This window comes from Podarcis pityusensis (genome assembly GCF_964106645.2).
Source record: "Podarcis pityusensis genome assembly, chromosome: 2".
NCBI lineage: Eukaryota > Metazoa > Chordata > Lepidosauria > Squamata > Lacertidae > Podarcis > Podarcis pityusensis.
Window position 1 is genome coordinate 63,917,988 of NC_138029.1, and position 18,188 is coordinate 63,936,175.

The following is an 18,188-nucleotide window of genomic DNA, read 5'->3' on the forward strand; positions in this document are numbered from 1 at the left end:
CGTGCAGCAATATTCGAACGACGTGCCTGTTTGCTGCTGGATTCTTCTCTCTCTCTCTAGAAACAGTGCACATCACACCAATCTGGTCCCAGATCTGAAAACTGCAAGTGTGATATGATCTCTTTCTCATGGTTTGCTTTTACCCATCATTATGCTGCCTTTAGAGGTGAGCAGAGCACTGTGTGAAAGTTTTCTTCCACTTGTAAGATGCGAATCCACGATACTTAGACGTGACCTTGGAGTGCCAGGTATGAAGCAGGCCTAGCATGCTTGCTGAGAAGACAGTGCATCCTTTCCCCGCTGGCTGCAATGGACACAACTCATTGCTGGCTTTTGAGGGACCCCCTCCAGTAAGAACAGATTATTTTGATTTGCGGCATGCAAGCCTCAATTTCCCACCTGTTTGATCCCAACACGTTCCCATGTTTCAGGATCCCTGTGAGGACAAACGCCACAAGGACATTTGGTCCAAAGAGAAGACCTGTGACCGGTTCCCCAAGCTGCTAATAATTGGTCCTCAGAAGACAGGTGAGCTCTAACCCAGGGATTCTGAACCTCAGCATCTCTATTCTGCCATTGGTACTCTCGCTCAGGCTATTCTTTTTTTGCCAGCTCTGCTCCACACCCTCCCTGAGCTCTTTTCCCTGCCAGTGGGAGGTTCCCCCAAGACGTAATGTAGTTTGGGGGTTGAAGAAGTCCCTCCTGCTGCTGTAGCACATTGATCTACATCTACCATGTGCTTTGAACACACCTGCCACTAACATGGTGCGTGCGTGCGTGCGCGCGCACGCACACACACACACACACACACACACACTATTAAAAAGCTTGGTGGAATCCCAAAGTTTGCTGAAGTCTTATAGCAGTGTTTCTCAGCTGTTGTTGGACTCCCATCATCCTTAGCTAGTAGGACCAATGATGAAGTGTTTCTGGTAAGGCAAAACAGAAAAGTGGGAGAAGGGGATTGGAGTGGAGTGGCTAGACTCCTGAGTAGAGAGCAATCCACAGGGCATCATTTTGTTGCAGCTCCAGCTTATATTAACTGCACAGCATTTAGACCAGCCCATCATACGACGGGCTCATCATTTGTTTGCTTTTCTTCACAAACTTGGTGCAGATGCCGCATTTTTGTTTTGCTGCAATCTGAGGCTAATGTAAGATTCCCCTTCCTGCACACCAGTACTTTCCCCCAGTGCCTTTTCAACCACTCATAGCTGAGGCAAAACCCCTCGGTATGCAGCAATAGCTAGGGTTTTCCAACACAGGGTTTTTGAAGGGCTTCTTGGGTGTAAAAATGCATTGCATGCCCTGAAGTAAGCTCAGGACTATACCTTGACAGGGGATGGCTGTAGCTCTGTGGCAGAGCATCCGTTTTACATACAGAAGACCCCAGGTTTGATCCTTGGTGTCTTCCAATAGAGCTGAGAGGCTTCCTATGTTTCTAACATCACATTGAACTGGTTCAAATGCAGTGCTAAACTGTGGTTTATTAAGTCATAGTTCATTTGATCACGTGAACCCACCCCCAGTGGCTTAACCGTGATTTATGAACAACAAACAAATTGCACCCATTAGCAGTGGAATTTTGTTTTCTTTAAAATAAAACTTGTTTTGCATTAACCATGGCTTAGCGATGCTTGCAAGCCTGCCATTGTCTCGTCTTTAGCTATTCTCTGGTGTGAGAAACAACATATGTGTATTGAGAGATAGGAGATAGAAAGGATTTATGAGCACCTGGTGAACTTGCATCACCCGTCCTGGGGAATAAATATATTAAACCTGCCGGTGCTTGGAGATCCAAGAAGGTCACACAAGCTGGAGAACAAACATCTGGCAGATGCTTGATGGGAAAACAAGTTTTCAGCTCTGTTTTCTTTCCACTTCTGTGAAAAGGTACCACAGCTCTCTACCTGTTCCTGGGGATGCATCCTGACCTGAGCAGTAATTATCCGAGCTCGGAGACCTTTGAGGAGATCCAGTTCTTCAATGGGCATAATTACCACAAAGGCATTGACTGGTAGGTTACAGCCCCAGTGCTGGGAGGGTGGTGAGCTGCATTTTGGGCTTACAAGGGTGGCTTGCAACATCAGCAATATGGAAGCGGAAGCCTTTTGGGGAGAGCCCATAGCTCTGTGGCGGAGCATCTCCTTTCATGCAGGCGATTTGAGGTTCAATCCATGGTTCAGTATCCAGGTAGGGCTGGCGCGCTGCTGCTACCAGTCTGTGTAGACCAGTCTTTCTCAACCTTGGGTCCCCTGACATTCATGAACTACAACGCCCATGATCTCTGGCCACTGGCCATGCTGGCTAGGAATGATGGGACTTGTAGTCCAACAACATCAAGGAACTCAAGGTTGAGAAAGGCTGGTGTAGACAATACTGAGCTAAATGAACCAATAGGCTGATGAGGTGTATGTGTGTGTAATTCCCCCCCCCCCAAAGTTTCAAAAAGAAAAAACAAATTTTTAGATACACACACACTTGTTTACATTAAACCATAGTCCTTATCAGTACCTTTATGGGGTTCACTGAACCCCTGGACTTCCCCCCATCCCTTCCACGGCTTCTAAAAGTTATCTTCCTTTTTTAACTGCATCTAATTGAATTTATCCAAATTACTATACTTCAATTTTATCCTTTGTCATGTTAAATTACAAGTGCTATGTCAATCCTGCTAACGTTTTTAGATTTCTGCAGTGTTCTTTAATATATTCTATAAAGTTATGCCATTTTCTATTAAATTTGTTATCTTGGTGCCTGATCTTCCCGGTCAGCCTTGCCATCTCCGCATAGTCCATCATCTTCAGTATCCATTCTTCTTTCGAAGGGACACTTTCTTCTTTCCATCCCTGCGCAAATAACATTCTTGCCGCTGTCGCCGCATACATAAACAGTAATTTCTACTGTAGGCAGCTTCTTAAGCGGGATTGCTGGGGTGCTGACCACCTGCTGTTTGCCCACCCAAAAACAAAGTCCCAGTGGTCTTACTCAGTGTAGGGAAACTTCCTAGGCTCACGTTGGCAGTCTGCTCAGCTGACGGGGGCTCCGAAAGGACAGGTGCCTAGCATGTGTGGAAGAAGCAGGCAGTTTTTAAAAACTACCGTATTTTTCGCCCCATAGGACGCACTTTTTCCCCTCCAAAAATGAAGGGGAAATGTGTGTGCGTCCTATGGGGCGAATGCAGGCTTTCGCTGAAGCCTGGAGAGCGAGAGGCATCGGTGCGCACCGACCCCTCTTGCTCTCCAGGCTTCAGGAAGCTATCCGCAAGCCTTGCAAGCCCGGTGGGAGTTCCCGCGGGCTCACAAGGCTTGCGGGCAGCAGCCTGCAGCCCCGGAAAGTGTCCGCAAGCCTTGCGCGCCCGGCAGAAGGTCCCGCCGGGTGCGCGAGGCTTGGGGCGGCAGCCTGTCGCCCGAAGCTCAGGGAGCCCTCCGGAGGGCTCCCCGTGCTTCGGGCGAGTGTCTGCAAGCCTTGCGCGCCCGGCAGGAGGTCCCGCCGAGCGCGCGAGGCTTGGGGCGGCAGCCTGTCGCCCGAAGCACAGGGAGCCCTCCGGAGGGCTCCCCGTGCTTCGGGCAGGTGTGCGCAAGGCTTGGGGCGGTAGCCGCGGCGGGGGGGGGAATAATTTTTTTTTATTCATTCCCCCCCCAAAAAAACAAGGTGCGTCCTATGGGCCGGTGCGCCCTATAGGACGAAAAATACGGTATTACCGTATTTTTTGCTCTATAGGACGCACCAGACGATAAGACGCACCTAATTTTGGGGGGAGGAAAACAAGAAAAAAAAATTCTGAATCCCAGAAGCCAGAACAGTAAGGGCGATGTGGCTTCTGCGATAGCCTCTTGCTATTCTGGCTTCTGGGATAGCCGCTGAAGCCTCTCCTGGGCAGCGGGATGATGGCTCCCCCTGCCCGGAAGAGGCTGCGCGCGGATAAGCTGCCCTCTGTACCTTTCCCCATCTCCTGCAAGAGCTGCGTGCTCTTTAAAGGGAGCACGGCTCTTGGGGGGTTTTCTGGGAGGTGGGGGAAGGGACAGAGCATCCCACCTCCCTATGGAGGCTTTGTGGGGGCTATCCAAAAGCCAGAATAGCTAGAGGGAGCGCTGCGCAGCGCTCCCTCTAGCTGGTCTAGCTTCGCGTGAAGCCTCCACAGGGCACGGGGAGCCTTCATCCCCATGCCCTGCGGAGGCTTTGCGGGGCTATCCCAGAAGTCAGAACAGCTAGAGGGAGGGCTGCGCAGTGCTCCGTCTCACTGTTCTGGCTTCTGGGACAGCCCGCATTCACTCCATAAGACACACACACATTTTCCCTTACTTTTTAGGAGGGAAAAAGTGCATCTTATAGAGCGAAAAATACGGTACTTTGTGGCAGCAAGAATACGCTAAGCTCAGGAGGCTGCCTACACTGCTTTGTTTGCAGATCATCCAAGTAAGCATGAAATGCGGAACTGGGTGTGCATGTTTGATGCACTCTCCACACTGAGAACAAGCATCAGTGATTTCTGCTCTGTAAGCATGTTTTATTCGGCTGGGTTACGCTGTGAGAAACCACAAAAGAAAAGTACACTGTGTCTAATGTGTTTTGCACACACCTCGCAACCCCTCTTCTTTGCTGTCTGTTGCATGACCGGGACGGTAGTCAACAATTGACAACCCCCACCCTGTCCTGGCAATCTGTGGTAGTTAAAACTGCAGTTGACTGAGTGTTAGTCTTCTCTATAAATGTATTAAATCTCAGTCTGATAATCCTTTGATCTAGAAGAGCACATCTCTAATTGTACAATAATTGTTCGCACAAACAGTAATGAGCCAGATGTTTTAAAACGGATGAGATTCCACATGTGCATTAGTTTGGCTTGATAGATTTGTTCTTGGTCTGGAATATCTCTGAAAACAGGGAACCTTTCGGTATGTCCTAGTACTTCCTCTATTTTTTTTAAAGGACCTTGTAGAACAGTTAACAATGTCAGGCTTGCCAATCAGAAGGTTGGCGGTTTAAATCCCTGCGACGGGGTGAGCTCCTGTTGCTCTGTCCTACTCCTGCCAACCTAGCAGTTCAAAAGCAAATGCAAATAGATAAATAGGTGCCATGGAAGTAGGAAGGTAAACGGCACTTGTCATGGTGTCCCATTGTGCCAGAAGCTGTTTAGTCATGCTGGGCACATGAGCCAGAAATCTGTCTGTGGACAAACACCAGCTCCCTCAGCCTAAAAGCGAGATGAGCGCCGCAACTCCATAGTTCTTTGCCTTTTACCTTTAGAACAGTTGGCTGAAACCATTTCTGTCCTGCCTTCATCAAATGCCATCTATCTCTCCCTTTCTGCCACTGACATTTTTTTTAAAGGTATATGGAGTTTTTCCCCATCCCTTCCAACACCACTTCTGACTTCTACTTTGAGAAGAGTGCCAATTACTTTGACTCAGAGGTAGCACCCAGGCGGGCAGCTGCACTGCTTTCGAAGGCTAAAATAATCACCATCCTCATTAATCCAGCAGATCGGGCCTACTCTTGGTACCAGGTAAGCTGCTCTGTCCCGTCCCCTCTGTCCTATATTTTTGAGTTTGGCTAGGGTATTGAATAGTTGGGCTGGAGTTAAGTTGTACATAAATTTCTAACTGGCAGGAAAAATATCTGCCGTATCCTGTTCAGGACAGAACAGTGTTTTGCATTGATTTAGATTGTTGACATTAGGTTGTTTTTTTATGAAACTTGTGCACACAAGCTGTCCTGCATATAGATGCCCATGGATGCACTCTTAAAAGTGTGTGTATCTGGTTGCCAATCCAAAACAGCATTTTAAAACAACTTCATAAAATTACCAATGGCAGATTTGTATGGGAAGTTCAGGTGAATTATTAGAGTTATTTTGATTTATATCGGTTTGTAGATTTTTTCGGTCCTCACTGAAATTTATTTTTTGGGAGTAACTCATCTATTAGGTAGAGTGCTGGGCTTTTGCTATTTTGGGGTTGGATTCCATCACATACCAGAAAATTCGGGTTGAACAAATAAAGTTGATTTTGAGCTGTTTTACAACGATCCCCCTCCCCATCCCTTTGACATTTTTGCAATAAGGAAAGTGTTTGGGAGATGCACTGGATAACACTTGCTTGGTGCAACATTGTCTTATCTCCCCACAAACAAATCAAGATAAATGTTCAATAAACAGATCACCTGGAAGGGACTTTAGACTTCACAGATGCTCCTCCCAATAACCCCAAAACTTTATTGTGTCCATCAACATTGTGAAGATTAGTGCTTCTCATTTCAGAGACAAATTAAGAAGTTACAGTAACTGAACCCAGTACTCAGTTTTCCTTGTCTTCTTCATCTACTGCACCCTACAGGCAATATTGGATCAAAGATACCCTCTTGTGTCTTAAAGATTCCCCTTGCAAGAAGCCCCCTCATGGAGAGTATGATATCTTCTCTTACCCTAGCACTGCTTATTCCTCTGGCACTGGAGTGTGACGGGGCTGTTAAAGGATTTATTTGAAATTATTATTTGAAATGAGGTGTTCTGACTAGAGCCTCTGTGGCTTTTTCTTCTTTTTTTTCTTTTGGTAAAACTAAAATGCTGTCTGCTTAAAAAACAAAACAAAAGCATCAGCGAGCACATGATGACCCAGTTGCCCTGAAGTATACCTTTCACGAGGTGATCACAGCTGGGCTTGAGGCCTCTCAGAAGCTCCGGACGTTGCAGAATCGTTGCCTAGTACCAGGCTGGTATGCTACCCACATTGAACGGTGGTTGAATAATTTCCATGCTAACCAGGTAGGAAAGACTCTAAATCTCTATATTATTAAAATATAGTGTCTGTGGTTGCTGTAACACACATAGGGATTCTCCTTGGCTTTCATGACAAGAACGTATGAAACTGGAGTGTTTCAGAAACCACTTCTGCATAGACTGTCATGGAGTGTTTGGATGGAAGGGAATGGTGGGAGAAACCAGCTGTGGAACCACCAAGGGGAGAAGGCTCAGAGCCCAGGGAGTGGTGGTGGGAGAACAATGAGTGGGCAGAGGGAGAAGACTGGGAAGAGGAGGTGTCAGAAGCTGAAGGGGAAAAGGGCTCAGTGAGCTAGGACAGTCTGTGGCAGAGAGAAGTCAAGAGAGAAGTCAGTTGGGCAGAAGCTGAAGCAGGCGAGTGGGAGGAGGGAGGCCAAGAGGCAGAGATAAATCAGACTGGTGAAGAGTCACAGGTGTCTCCCCTCTCCCCCTCCTGCTACGACAAGCTCCCCTCTCCCTGCCCCTCTCCCAGAACCAGAAGAGGGCTGAAACGGGTGGAGCAGTGACAGACTGCATGCAGACACAGTCTCTGAATGCTTGGGAAAAGCTCTGGAGAAGAGGGAACTCCATGGTTGTGGAGAGGCAGGGACTGGAGCAAGACCATCGGGAATTAGCTGCTGTGCTCATTAGTCCTGACACTCAGCCAAGTCTGTGGAGATCATGTTTTTGCTAATAAAAAGTTAACTCCAACTTTGAACTGCGCGATTACTGACCGGCAAGCTCTGTAGCATAGGCTGACTTCCATGCTGTCCCGGTTAAAAAACTGTAATGAGGAGCCAGTTGAACTCAGATATGTGGCTCCATCCTGCACCAGTCCTTCCTCCCTCTGAGGTCAGCTGGGGGAAGGAAAGAGTTATCACCCACCCAGGTTGCTCTGCTGATCGTAAAAGAGCAAAAGATGGAAGTTCTGCAGAAGCACTTCCTGTGCTGATCTGGCCCATTATACTTACGCCATTAAAAATGTAAGAGGGTGTGTAGGAAATTCTAGTTGCCTGCCCTCAAATCCCCTCCATGCATTTCCTTGGACAATAAAAAGAAATCCATTTAACAGGAATGTGTTGAGAACTCGTCCAAAAATCCTTCTGCAGATGATAAAATGAGAAGACCTCTTTGGCTTGGTATGCCAAGCACTTAAGAAGAAGAAAAGAAACGGCAGACTTGGGATTTTGTATACCGACTAGTTTAAGTTTGCATCTTGTTGGCAACTTATATATGTGCGCATAAGCATATGCTTATAGTTATGAGTATGCTGCTCTTGACTGTGAGGAAGGTCCTCCAGGCCCCCTCAAGGCAATGTTGTAGTCATTAAAGATTTCATGCCAAAGAAAAAGCCATGCAAATGAGCCACAGAGACGCTTATATTGAAAAGCCTGTGCTGTGGTCTGCATTTGAAAGCTCTTTTCCGTAGGCAGAGGTTCTTGTGCAGACTTAATGTGCTGGGAGAAAAAGTGGTGATTCCGTGCTCACCCTCTTCGTAGCAATCTTATGCTCATTTACACTGAAAGTAAGCCTCGCCAAACTCCAAGGCAATGCAGATTTAGAAGCAGGCTTAAGGCTGTTGAAATCAGTGTTGGGTTTAGGCCAGATGGGTTTGCTTTTGTGTAAATATATTTAGGAATGGGCCATAGGCCCAAAGGCAGGATATCGACTCTTCCTGTTTTGAGTGCATTAGGGTGTTAACCACCTAACACTTCTCCTTTCAAGCTCCCTAATGTTTGGCGCTGGAAACCACCAATCACATCACTATTGACATATTGTTGCTGCCTGGTATATTGCAGTAACTGGCTCTCGCTCTATGGAATGTGAGGCCTAGGTCTTCAAATCAACCTGGTACTGCTAGGAACACTGGCATATTTTATACTACTATTATATTTATATTGCATTTATAATTTCCCTATTAAATTATTTCCCTTTTGGCATTCAGCAGCCAGGGTTGAGGAAAAATGTGCGAGTCTTTAATATTTGTGTGTGCAGATGTGCAAAATATGTGTGCCTACTTATGATTACTGTGGTTTTCCACTACTACTACTACTACTACTTTATTTATACCCCACCCTTCTGGCTGGGTTACCTGCCCTGTGCCCTTGGGAAGGAGTAGAACAGAAATAGTAGTCAATAACATGTATTTGCATATTACCCATGCACAGCTTCCATCAGTCTCCAACGAAGAGAGAAGCTAGGTCACTCCAGTCTTCCACTTTGCTTCCCTTACCAGTGCTTGGGGGACAAACCACTTCTGGTTGCTCTGAGGCTCTGCACCTTGGAGTGGATTTGATTGTGCTTTGAAACAGAGTTGAACTCAAGGAGCCAAATTTACAGGGCTCGTTTTCCTTTCAGATTCTTGTTCTGGATGGCAAGCTGCTACGCACAGAACCAGCCAAAGTGATGGAAACAGTCCAGAAATTTCTCGGAGTGACAAACATCATAGACTACCACAAAACTCTAGCGTGAGTCCTTCGCATTTCTTCCCCTTGAGCCCATCTGGGTCCTTAGTATTCTTTTCTACCTGTTGGGATTGATTTCTTTGCACAGACTTTGTTGCATAGATCCTGGCTATTGAGGAATTGATTTGAGAGGCCACTTTAGGAGAACTGGTTTGTTGACCACATTCCCTTTACAGATGTAGAGGACTCTGGAACATTGCAAGCCTGCCTTTCTAAGGAATACAGGGGCCTGCAGTGGCTACAGATAGGAGAGAGAGAAATAAATTAATTCTGCGCTTGTTTCAGTAACAATAAGGTTTGTATTCTGCCTGAATCTTCATTGCAGTACATTCAGAAGATGCAGCATCTTCCTGTGCTGCTCAGATTTTTCTGGCGCTCCGTGGCAGAGCTTTGTGTTAATTTATTTCTCTTTCCTTAATCTGAGACCCAGCGCTTAATACACAAATGTGTGTAGTTGTAGCTTGAAAAGCACATTGGATGAAGGGATTTCGTGAAGGGTCCTAGCTCAGCAGTATTTTGCATTGCCCAATATATATATAGCATTGTCATTTGAAATAATAGCTGAAATGAAAAGAAAAATAAGCAAAACTTGTAAACGCAAGTGGCAGCAAATGCTTTAAAAAAATAACAACTGCTTCTAGTTTGTTTTTCAGTTTAGGGAACGGAAATTATCTAAATTAAGGAAGAGAGACAATTTAAGCAGAACTACAACTCCTGCACCATTGCTTAAACCCACCCCCCCAAAAAAACCTTGATACTGTATCATTAATATTTACTTTGTCTATTAAAGTACAGAAACCTCTCTGTGTTGTCCCCTGGCTATTGAGGCCTCCTTGGAGGTTTTCTCAAGTCAGAAATACTACTTTGTCAAAAGTGATAATGGGATAATTTCACATAATCATTGCCTTGCAAAATGGGGCTTATATTGGACTTGGAAGATATTGTTTCCATATGTTAAAATAAGTGATAACTAGATTGGCGCACTTGTAAAAATGGCTAAATAAATTCAGCCTGCAGTGCAAGAAGCTGAGGGCAGTTTGGGTAACGTTGTTCAGTCTTTGTGGTTTGCCTTTGCAGGTTTGATCCTAAAAAAGGATTCTGGTGCCAACTACTGGAAGGAGGGAAAACCAAGTGCTTGGGGAAAAGCAAAGGAAGGAAATATCCGGAGATGGATTTAGATGTAAGTATTTGAAATCCTCTCAAGGTTTCTGGACCTGCAGGCATCTTGATGGTGCAACTGTTGATCTTCAGAGTTCTACACAGCTTGCAGGCCCCACCCACACTTGCCACTAGCGGTGTGAAAACCTATATGCCACTATTCTTCTTCTTCTTTGGCGATCACTCGTAGCCGAGTAAGATTGTCTTCTATAAACACGGTTCTAACAATGAGTCCCTAAGTTACTGTGGAGGCCAATTCTGGATCCACACGTCCTTCCACAGTGTGGACATTGGTTTCCGGGTGGGAGTTGATCACGGTGTGGATTTACCAAGCGTGCCTTCCTCTTAGCACGTTTCTCCCTTGCATCCTGAGTTCAAGTGTCTTCAAAGCCCATGACACCTTTGGTAAAGGCTGTTCTGCAATTGGAGTGCTTGCAGGCAAGTGTTTCCCAATTGTTGGTGTTTCTACAACATCTTTTAAAATTTGCCTTGAGACATATATGCCACTATAGTGAGCATCTAAATATGGGAAATGTGGGCAGGGCCTGATCATCGCTGGATAAAGAGAGACGGATTTGCCCATGGATTTCCCAGTCACACTTTCAGGTCTGGAAATACCTATGTGATCAGCCCTGTGCCAAAGTGGTTCCTCCACACCCAGGCCTTCACTGCAGAAGTGTGGGATTCTCACCATGGGGAAGTCAGCATGCTTGCTGGGAGGAGCTGGGTCGACATGACATGCTGCTGCCACCCTTCTGTGTCCTCTTATCTGTCAGCAGTGCAGTTTGCTCCATGGGATTTAACTGTTGTTTCAGGGGGCCCTTTGCACAACTTTTTGTTAAAGGTCTAACCTTTTAAATGTAAACATGTAAACCATCTTTACAGGTAGCTGTAAAGATTAATGGCACCTGTTCTGTGAACACTTGATGGTAAATCTAGGCTGACCTCTGTGTGGTACCCTTGTGTCCCAGGGCATGGTCTGCAGACCCATGGGGCCACCATTTTGTTTAAGCTGGTCTCTTTGTGATTTGTGCCTGGATGAGTGGGTGGTTGGTGGGTGGCGTGGGGGGGGGTGCTTAGAAAGGCAGACAGCCCCACAGAATAGGAGTGGGAAAGTATGGCTCTGCCTGAGTGAACCACCCACCCTGCTGCCACCTTAAATATCCCCCATCTGCCAGCCCTGCCTGGTCCCAGAAGCTTTCCTTAGGTGGCAACTCCATCAGTGGTATTTGCCTTGAATGGGGATGAACTTGCCCGTGGTTTCTCCCTTCTTCCCCACCACTGCTTTGAAAGCCTCAGAAGATTCTTGCAGTGCATTGATCCTGTCTTCCTCCTGGCATATCCTCCCTCCTGGGTTGAACTGCAGTTCCTAGCACCCCCAATCCATTGGCATCTTTTTGCTGGGAGTTTTAGTTCAGCCTCCATGAGTCCCTGGCAGAAGAAGGCACTGCCGCATGCTGGCAGTAGAGAGGCAGCTTCTGTTGTGTGGCCCAGTCAAGCACAGAAGCCGCACCCCTCTTTCAAGGGGTTTATATATTTGATGGGAGCCACCTGAGCAGGCTGCTTCTCAGATGTCCCCTCTGATGCAGCACGTCCATCGTGTATTAACACAGTTTTTACACAGTGGCACCTTAGTCATTATTCTTTGCTTTCCTCCTCTTTCAGTCGAGAGCGTTCCTGAGGGACTATTACAGGGACCACAACATAGAGCTATCCAAGCTACTGTACAAAATGGGCCAGACTCTGCCGACGTGGCTGAGGGAGGAACTCCAGAACACAAGATAGCCACTTCTTATCTCCTGTATTGAGCAATAGTAGAATGAGTCCGTGCGGAGGATCTCGGAACCTGTATGCCGAGCCAAAAGGATGTGATAATGGTGTGGGATGATATATACAACCAGGGAAGAAGCATTTTGAGCAATATCCATTCAAGATCATCTGGGGGAAATGGGGCAGCGGGGGGAAATAGCAGGCCCATTCAGTTAAATGCTGTAGCTTGGAAGAAGACGACCGCCTGAGACCAACCTCCTGAGATGAATGACTTCGCTACACACCTTGGCCGAAGCCAGCTCTACAGCGACCTCTTCCATCTTTCCCAGGAGTGCTGTGCTTTACCGCTAGTGTCGAGGTTGCCCCCTGTAGTCTGTGATGCCACTTCCTGGCGAAAAGGATCTGCTCTTTCTCCGCATCTGAGTCCCATCACCTAAAATAGTATTACAGCAAGCCAGCTCCTTCTCAACAGATGATGGAGAAGGAAGAAACGAAGGACTGGCCGGCAGCCAGGGGGCTTTGCTTAGTAACAGCTCCCGCCCCCATGGAAGTTTGGAGAAGGGACCGTGAGGGCAGTATGACCTTGGAGCTGGATTGGGGAGTGCCCCTGCTGCAAACATGGACCTACTTTATGCAATTTGGGATAAAGCCCAGACCGGACTGGGATGGTGTTACTCAGTAGAGTTCTTAGCTGAAAGAGGTGTTTTTTTTATATATACACATGGTGACTTTGAAAAAGACTATGGTGCTGGCAATACTTAGGTTATACAAGATGGATTTCCCACTCCCCTCTCTCCTCCGGTCTTCTTATTTGGGGATTTTTGAGAAGGGTGTGCACAGGGGATGGGAGGGGGATAAGGATGAGGAAGACGCACACATCTGACCAAGCGAAATCACTCCAGAGGGTTATCTTAACACGCCCTCATCCTGCACCCCTGCCTGCAGCCACAAAGTTTTTGTGTGAGTGGTGGTTCCTGTGGTTAAAAGACTGACGCCATTCAGTATCCTAGCTGCTCTTCACGCACATGGCCCCCCCTCCCAGATCATGGAAAGGAGGCCTGGGGTGTACACGACAGCCTTGGACTGGCAGCTGCCAAAAAGGTTACTTAAGAACATTGAACCGCTTGAGCACTAAGATAAAACAGTATTTTAGTAACTTTCCTTTCCCAGCCAGAACTATGGATGCCAGAGTTTGCATTCCAGATTAGGTTCTTTATTATTATTATTATTATTATTTTGTCCCTTTTGTCGCTGCAGAGAAAGGCCATGGCTTTGGCTGAACAGCCTGCTGTCCATGTTTTTCTATTGCTGCCCCAGCTCCGTGGCCAGTGTTGATGGGAGTCCCAACAGGAGTTTGGAGGGTACTGGGGTGGGGAAGGTTGCTGCGGAGGCTGGAGACATTAACGGCATCATTTCCCTCAGCTTCCCTTTCACTGGTTTCCCCAGCCAGGTGCTTCTCCATCCTGCACACGGCCCACCTAGTGACTCCCAGTCACACAGGGCCTATTCTTCCCCTGACACTGTGCCTGAGCCCCATCTAGCGGATGAGTCGAGAAACAGCAGATGCCTTTCAGCTCTACCTTTTTATTCAGTGTCTTTATTTAAACAACTGTAACCAGTAAGGAATATGCAACTGCTCGAGAAGAAAAAATGGAATTGGAGATGGTGACAGTAGAGGGTTACTCATGTTGAGATGATGCCTCTTCTTCTTCCTGATTAAATCGTTTCTCATGTGGCCTTCTACACTACGGAACTTTTGACAATGGACCCAAATTACGCTGACATTGAAGAGACACCCTTCCTGCCCAGGAACACCTACCCCCCTTTCAAATAGGAAGAGCAGAGTAGTCAGTACGAAGGCAGCGCTTCATACTTTCAGAAGTGGCCCTCTTGGATCTGCTTGTTTCTCTCCCCCACCTCCCTGTTCAAGGAAGCTCCTTCATCCGTGAAGCCATGTGCTAGGATATAAGCAAGAGAGCACTTTCTGTTTGTAGCAATATGGGCTGTGCCACGTGAAGGTTGCGACCTCTGCCAGGTTATGCCACGAGCGATGGAGCCAAAGCAAGACACCTCTGCGTTCTAAATACTGATGACATAGAAAAAAGGGAGAGGATAAGAGAGTTCTTGCGAAAGGGGCACATGAACAAGGAATGCAGAACCCCGCCTGCTGCAGGTTTTTGTCTCCTCAGCTGAGCCCTGATATCAAAAGTGTGCTTACCTGGGAGAAAAGTGCTTTCAGTGAGAGGGACTGAAAGGAAGTGAACCGTGGCTGGGAAAGGGCGCTGTGCTCTTTTAAAACGCACACGCCCCTCTTCCTCAACTATTTCTTGCATGGTAGGAGCGGACCTGCATTCAAATAGCATATGCTATAGTCCTGTCTAGTCTAGCCCTGTGTCACCTGCATGTATCCTATGTTGAAGGGTTTTGAAACCTGGAATTTGACCAAAAAATCCCCCCTCCCCTTAATCTGTGGATTTCTAGCTATTGGGCACTTTGTCGTTTTAAAGGGGAGCCTTCATGTTAGCAATAGATCTGGCAACAGGAGTTAGTATTTGGACAAGTAACCTTTATAAGCGTCGCCCCCCCCCCCTTTGCCACTACTGGTAGCAGTCTGAAAACCTGAAGCTCAGGGCCATCTTTCCTGCTCAATTAAATCTAGTGGTGGTGTGCTTTGTGAGTACTACAGGTAAGAAGCCATAAATAAGCTTAGGAGTGCAGTTGAACTGGGGAAGTAGGCCTGTCACGGGAACGGTACTTTTAAACAACCAAACGAGTAAAGTAATCTGCATGTGGGACATCTGCTCCTGCTGCTGCTGCTGCAATTCAAGGCCCTGGTGAGTTAATTTTGGGCAGATGTCGGAGTGAATGAAAGTGACAAGACACACAGAATGCTGTCGTAGCCTTTCCCAGTGTTTGCAGCCTAAGGCACAGGGCCAGAAACTGCTATCCTCTACAAATTTAATTGCTACTCAGATTGAAAAAGGACAAATCTATAAAGCAGCAGAAGCAAGGAAGGCTTGGCTGCAAAAATGTGGCAGTGGACAGGGGTGGGCAGTTGCTGGGGTCTATAGTCGTACCTTGGTTTTCAAACAGAATGCGTTCCGGAAGTCCATTCGACTTCCAAAACGTTCGGAAACCAAGGTGCAGCTTCCGATTGGTTCCAGGAGCGTCCTGCAGCCAATCAGAAGCCACGCCAGATGTTCAGCTTCCGAGGCAAAGCTCGCAAACCGGAACACCTACTTCCGGGTTTGCGGCATTCAAGTTCCAAGTTGCTCATGAACTAAGCTGTTCAAAAACCAAGGTATGACTACTTGGTTGGTTTTTCCACAACATGCACTGAACATTCGCAAAGTGGTTCAGTGGGGCTTTTAGAATTGGTTAAAAGGGGTGAGTACATGCTCAGCCCAGGAGTTTTTCCATTACCATAACTGATCTCTCAGCCTTTTCAGTAAACACACAGGGAGACAGAGACATAAAAGTTGTTACTATTACTATGTTAGAAGTTGGATACCCTCACTGCAAGTCGCTCAGAGATCTGCCCTTGCATCCTGATCTACCTTTTGCTCACCCCTGCTCTAGGAGACTTGCTTTATGACAAGATAGCATCCTGGGCCTTTCTTTCTCTCCTAGTTTCCACATAGTGTATTGACCTTGCTGCAGCTTTGCTGCTTGTTTAAAATCAATCCTGTTAAAGGCAAAAACAAACAAACCTGTTTTAGTGTAAAAGTTTCTGCAAAAAAGTACCCTTCCCTTTATAGGGGGAATATTCTTTACAGCTGAAGCCCAAGAGGCTGTGAAGTCTCCTGTCCGGTTCTTGACCCATGCCCATCTCTCTAATGTCCAGAAAGGTCAAGCCACAGGTTTAGATGCTAAGTAACATGATAACCATTGCCTCATTTATCTGTATGAAGGATTCGTATGGTGGCCCTCACTAGATCTTCAGGAAATTGCTTTAACAGGTAATCTGCAGAGGCAATGGTAGCTGCAGCCCAAAAGTTTGTCCCCGTTGTGAATTTTGTGAGCACTGTGCACACAAAAAGCAGCAAAATGATGCAGAAGTTTTGCTTTTGTTTTTTTACAAATGGATTTTGAATTTAGCTCCTGAAGGTGGCCGTTGTGTCAGGTTCAGGCATCACATGGCCAAAGCGGTAAATGCAAAAAAAGATGAAACCTTTATACATCATCATTGTTCAAAAGTATTAATTTGTCCTGCTCCCAAAAGCTGGTGTGGTTTAGCCTATACAGTGCGAGGAAAAAATCTGCCTTTCCACTGGTCAGCAACATTCATAAGGCTGAGCAAATGTCAGGCATCTTGTCAATATCTGGGTTTTTAAGGAGGACAATTGTTTTGTTACTGGGTTTGTTTGGTTTGTTCTTTATAAAAGGACGAGCGCTCTGAAGATTTTTATGTTTTGCATGAGATTCTGTATGGCTTCCCATGGGAAGGGGGTATTTTCTTGGTGGGAAGGGAGGAAAGGGGAGGGAATACATTTAAGAGTCTTTCTCCCTTATTTTTAATCTGTACTTGAACTCATTTTGGGTTCAGAAAACTGTGTCACTAATGTAAGGTCCTGTTGAACTAACTGCTAATAAAATGGGGTTGTCTGTTTTTAGATCATTTGTGTGGGGTCTCTTCATGTGTATCTCCTCTCTCTGCTTTTGTGAAATGGAAATGAGGAACATAACTTTATTTTTTAAAGTCTCAGCAAATCAATGTGTTGGTTTTTTGTTTTTTGTTTTTTACAAGGACTAGGACTCTCAGTTTCTGTTCTGCAAGTAACTTTCTGTGTTCACAAACAGGAACTTGAGCAAAGTCCTGGCTAATGGCACTGCAAAACTACAGAAAGTATTACCACAGAGGCTTTCTAAAATAGCATCAAATCCTTTTCAGCGATGTGCAGGCTACACAGCATACTGCAAATCAGAGAGATAATACAACACAGTTCCGCAGCTTCCCCCAACCTGGTGCCTTCCAGATATTTTGGACTACACGAACCATCATCCCTAACAATTGTCCATGCTGGCTGTGAATAATGGGATTTGTGGTCCAAAACTTCTGGAAGGCACTAGCTTGGGAAAGGCTGCTGTAGAGGAACAGTCTAGTTCATTCATTGGACCTGGTTTGTTGAGTGAAGTACCATATATATATATATATATATATATATATATATATATATATATGAAGATTGGTGCTTCCCAGTTCTGACATACTTTCATGGGTACTCTGATTAATATATCATGATCCAATGCAAAAACTGCTAAAACCAGTGTTAACATAATGGCATAATAAACAACAGTTAAATAATTACCATCAATGAAATAGCCAAATAAATAAATCAGAGGTTTATTCTTTCAATTTTTAAAAAAACTTTTTTAAAAGTTTCATTCCAACCCTTTAATCTTTAGTTTTCAGCTGAGAATATGAACACCCATCAAGGTTTTCAGCATGTGATCTTTGGATTACCTTGCAATGGATTTTGAAGGTTTTTTGTGGGTTTTTTAAAAGTGAATTATTAGAATAGCTGAGGTTTTGTGAGCTGTTAATGGATGCATTCTGCCAGAAGGTGGCAGTATCAGCTTTGAAACTGGGATCCAGGTGGCAGGTAAAATAAAGCCTGTAGACAAGTTATTCTTGCCGTGGATTCATGATAGATGCTAGCTGAAATATGACTGCAAGGGTGCAGCTGTGTCGCCATCAGTTTGTGCAAAGTGGTTCTCTACATACTTGCAGCAATGTCAACTGCACCTTTAACACCCTGGTGATTATATTAGTCTGGTGGAAGTTTCCCCAACAAGAGACAGCACTGCACGTATGCTCCCTCACTATTACATTCCACACAGTTGCATTTCAACCAGCAATTCATATGACTGGTTGTGCAGGTGCAACTCCCTTGTACAGTGGTACCTTGGTTCTCAAACGCCTCGGTACTCAAACAACTTGGAACCCAAACACTGCAAACCCAGAAGTAAGTGTTCCGGGTTGCGAACTTCTTTCGGAAGCCAAATGTGCTCCGTTTTGAGTGTTATGCTGAGGT

General features: G+C 46.0%; 1 protein-coding gene and 1 long non-coding RNA gene across 2 annotated transcripts in view; one reads left to right on the plus strand and one right to left on the minus strand.

Moving 5' to 3' along the window:
• LOC308469259 overlaps positions 1-10,834 on the minus strand; it is a 212,928-nt gene extending 202,094 nt beyond the window's left edge. Inside the window, exon 1 of the long non-coding RNA XR_013982062.1 lies at positions 10,628-10,834. This is a non-coding gene — a long non-coding RNA (uncharacterized lncRNA). The remainder of the gene's footprint in view (positions 1-10,627) is intronic.
• Positions 1-16,766, plus strand: part of NDST1 (N-deacetylase and N-sulfotransferase 1) — a 30,120-nt gene extending 13,354 nt beyond the window's left edge. Inside the window, exons 8-14 of the mRNA XM_080991382.1 lie at positions 432-528; positions 1,894-2,017; positions 5,335-5,509; positions 6,596-6,766; positions 9,119-9,228; positions 10,303-10,405; positions 12,049-16,766. Coding sequence (XP_080847508.1) covers positions 432-528; positions 1,894-2,017; positions 5,335-5,509; positions 6,596-6,766; positions 9,119-9,228; positions 10,303-10,405; positions 12,049-12,168 — 900 coding nt within the window. The 3' untranslated portion in view covers positions 12,169-16,766. The remainder of the gene's footprint in view (positions 1-431; positions 529-1,893; positions 2,018-5,334; positions 5,510-6,595; positions 6,767-9,118; positions 9,229-10,302; positions 10,406-12,048) is intronic.
• The last annotated feature ends 1,422 nt before the right edge of the window (positions 16,767-18,188 follow it).